The sequence below is a fragment of the Quercus suber genome, unplaced genomic scaffold (assembly GCF_002906115.3).
Source record: "Quercus suber isolate HL8 unplaced genomic scaffold, Cork oak 2.0 scaffold_1372, whole genome shotgun sequence".
Taxonomy (NCBI): Eukaryota; Viridiplantae; Streptophyta; class Magnoliopsida; order Fagales; family Fagaceae; genus Quercus; species Quercus suber.
Window position 1 is genome coordinate 17,151 of NW_027070752.1, and position 3,069 is coordinate 20,219.

Genomic DNA, 3,069 nt, shown 5'->3' on the forward strand with positions numbered 1-3,069 from the left:
GTGATATTATTCTAATTAATCTCAATAAATCATATATAACAATAGTAAAAAGCAGTTGTGTCATTAACATTATTTAAAAACAATTGATTTAAGTTTTATCTAAGAGAGAGAGAGATAGCTAGTGACACAAAGAGAGAGTGATAAATAAAGTAAATTTATTCAACAGTATATATCAACAATGTTAACAATGAGTGAAAGAGGTGAAAACAAACAAACAAACAAAACAAAGTTATATTAATTTCACCAATATTTACAGACAGGTAATGAAATATAAAATATAGAGGGAAATAGACAGACCAAGGCCATCCTTAAGATTATCATCTAGAAAGGATTAGGATTTTTAAACCCTATGCACAATCTGTTCCTTTTTTTTCTTTTTTATTTATTATTATAATTACCCTTCCCTCATATTTTTATCACGTATTTATAAAAGCAACTTAAACAGTTTTACAGTATTTTTTTTTTTTTCACTTTTTCACCTACGCCTTGGGTGCACTTTAACGGTCAAAGGATTGGCCATCTCACAAGAGAGCTTTAGAACCTCAGATAGGTCAACGGTATTCTGATCAGACAATAGGAATTCATACTCATGTAAAAGTGAGGCAACCCAAAAGCTGACCGTGGTTAAACCCAGAGTCTTACCGGGGCAAGTCCTCCTGCCTGACCCAAATGGAGCAAGTCTAAGATCCGAACCGAGTACAGAAAACTCCACCTCACCGTCCTCCTTGGTGACAAACCTTTGAGGCATAAATTCTAGTGGGTTCGACCACACATGCGGGTCCCTAGCTATGGCCCACATGTTCACCATTGCAGTGGTCCCTCGAGGCACGTGATACCCCACAATAGTTGTGTCATTGATAGCCAGTCGGGCCCACGAAAGAAGTGGGCCAGGTGGGTGTAACCTCAGCACCTCTTTCACCACAGCCGCAAGATACACCAGCGATGTCACGTCAGCCTCAGCAACGCCACGTGATTTGCCAACAACCTCATCAAGCTCATCATGGACCTTTGATTGCTCGTCAGGATGAAGCACCATCCTGGCGAGTATCCACTCAATCAAAACAGCCACTGTATCAGTTCCCCGAAAAATCATTTCCTACACACACACACACACACACAAAGGGTAAACCATCTGAAAAGGACGTTAATAAATCATATAGTGGTATAAATATTTATAATAATTTATCTGTGTCCCTCAAACATTTAAAAAAAAAAAGTAAACTAATTAATTAAAGCAAATGATGATATTTAATTAATGTGCACATCAATTAACGAGACAGCTTTTGTTGGGTAGCCAGAGAGGACTTTTCTCACTTCTCTTCTGTTCTAGTTCAAGACTGAACTTTAACTTTGAGAGTTTTAATGTTGTCACGCATATACGTGGTCGGGGCCCGGCGGTCTATCAAAGTATTCAAGACGCGTTGTATTTTTTATTTTGACTTAAAATAAATTAAAAAGAAATAAGTCAATGCATGACCAAATGATTGCATATTTTAAAGGGTGTATGTTATTGTTAGTCTTTGTTCATCATATCCACTTATTACGGCTAATTTAGAGGTGTTATCCATTCCTTTCTATAAAAAGAATTATTCAAATACCACCCAAACAAAGTACTTGTGACATTTGTTGATTTTAGAGGAAATTATATTAACCTCTCACTTGAGATTGGGAGAAATATCAAAAACCCAATCTCTTTTCTTAATTCCTGAAAGTTATTATTATTATTATTATTATTATCTAATCTTCTTTTCATTTGAGCAATCTAGTTAATAAACATTCATTTGAGTTTATTTTGAATGCTAATTTAATTATATATATATATATATATTAACCCAATTTATAAGAGCAGTCATATCATATGGGTTATTTTTATTATATAAATAAAAACTTCAAGAATGAGGATATCATTTATAAAAACATGAGCGGATTTATTATATTTTCCCAAAACTCGACACAGGTTATTATAATTTATCCTTATTTTTAAATTAAAAATTATGATTGGAAGAATAGTTATGTATAAAAAAATAAGTGAAAATAACAGAATAATTAAAATAAAATAAAAAGTTACCCAGAGAACGGCGATCATATCGGACTCCGATAACTTTTCAGGGCCTTGAAGAGAGAGCAAAACATCAACAAAATCCCGGGTTTTTTCACTAGCTTGAGCTCGGTGTTGGGCTATGATTCGGCTAACAAAGCGGTTCACTTTTGGGACGAGTTTGGAGCATCTGGACCGGATTTTTTGAGCATCAAACTCAGCTAGCCAAGGCAGATGGTCTGACCAATTCAACAAACCCAATAACTCGTACCCTTCACCCACCAGTCTCTCTAGCTCTTCCACTTCCTCGTTCGATGAATCCAGACTATATTTGCATCCAAAAACCGAGCACATCATGTTGTTTAAGGAAGCACGTTTTAGTAGTTGACGCACACTCACACTTTGTCCTTGGTCTCCCAACATTATTGCCACCATTTGGGAAGCAATTTCTGACCTTTGGGACTCGGAAGTTTTGATTTGCTTTGGGCAGAACAGGTGCGTGGCTGCGATTCTCCTCAGGGTTCGCCAGTAAACACCATAAGGAGCGAACCCAATTGCCCTGTTAAACATCAAGCTATAGGCTGACTCCTTTATTGGACGATCAGCAAACACACAGCTATTCAGGATTTCTTTCGCCACGTCTGGGTTACATGTGACAATAACACGAGTGTCACCAAGGCTAAAGGCCATAAGCCTCTTAGCTTGACATGCCTCTGCTGCGGCAGCAATTTTGTGGTGAGCGAGTGAGACCATTAGGTTCATGCTTCCAATTAGTGGAAACCCTCTTGGTCCTGGTATAATTGGCTTATTGGCTAGGGTGATAGAACTGGAAGAAGAAGATGATGATGATTTTTTGTTTGTTATATAACTGTACCTACCCCAAGCTGGGCCACCAGGGTGATCCCAGTAAATAAGGGTCATGCCTAGCCAAGCCAGACACATGACTAAAATTAGCCATGCAATGTTTGATTGTGTAAAAGCTTGGCATTTAGAGGCCAAGACAAATACCCAGAGGCTTTCTATGTCTGTTC

The 3,069-nt window shown here is 37.5% G+C and overlaps 1 protein-coding gene across 1 annotated transcript; it reads right to left on the reverse strand.

The window, feature by feature from the left end:
• Window positions 1-201: 201 nt before the first annotated feature.
• On the reverse strand, window positions 202-3,063 carry LOC112011773 (cytochrome P450 78A3). The gene is made up of 2 exons (XM_065769780.1): window positions 2,069-3,063; window positions 202-1,096 (listed from the first exon to the last, which is right to left on the reverse strand). Exons 1-2 carry the CDS (start codon window positions 2,978-2,980, stop codon window positions 476-478), a joined length of 1,533 nt encoding a protein of 510 aa, XP_065625852.1. The 5' UTR covers window positions 2,981-3,063; the 3' UTR covers window positions 202-475.
• Between the last annotated feature and the right edge of the window lie 6 nt (window positions 3,064-3,069).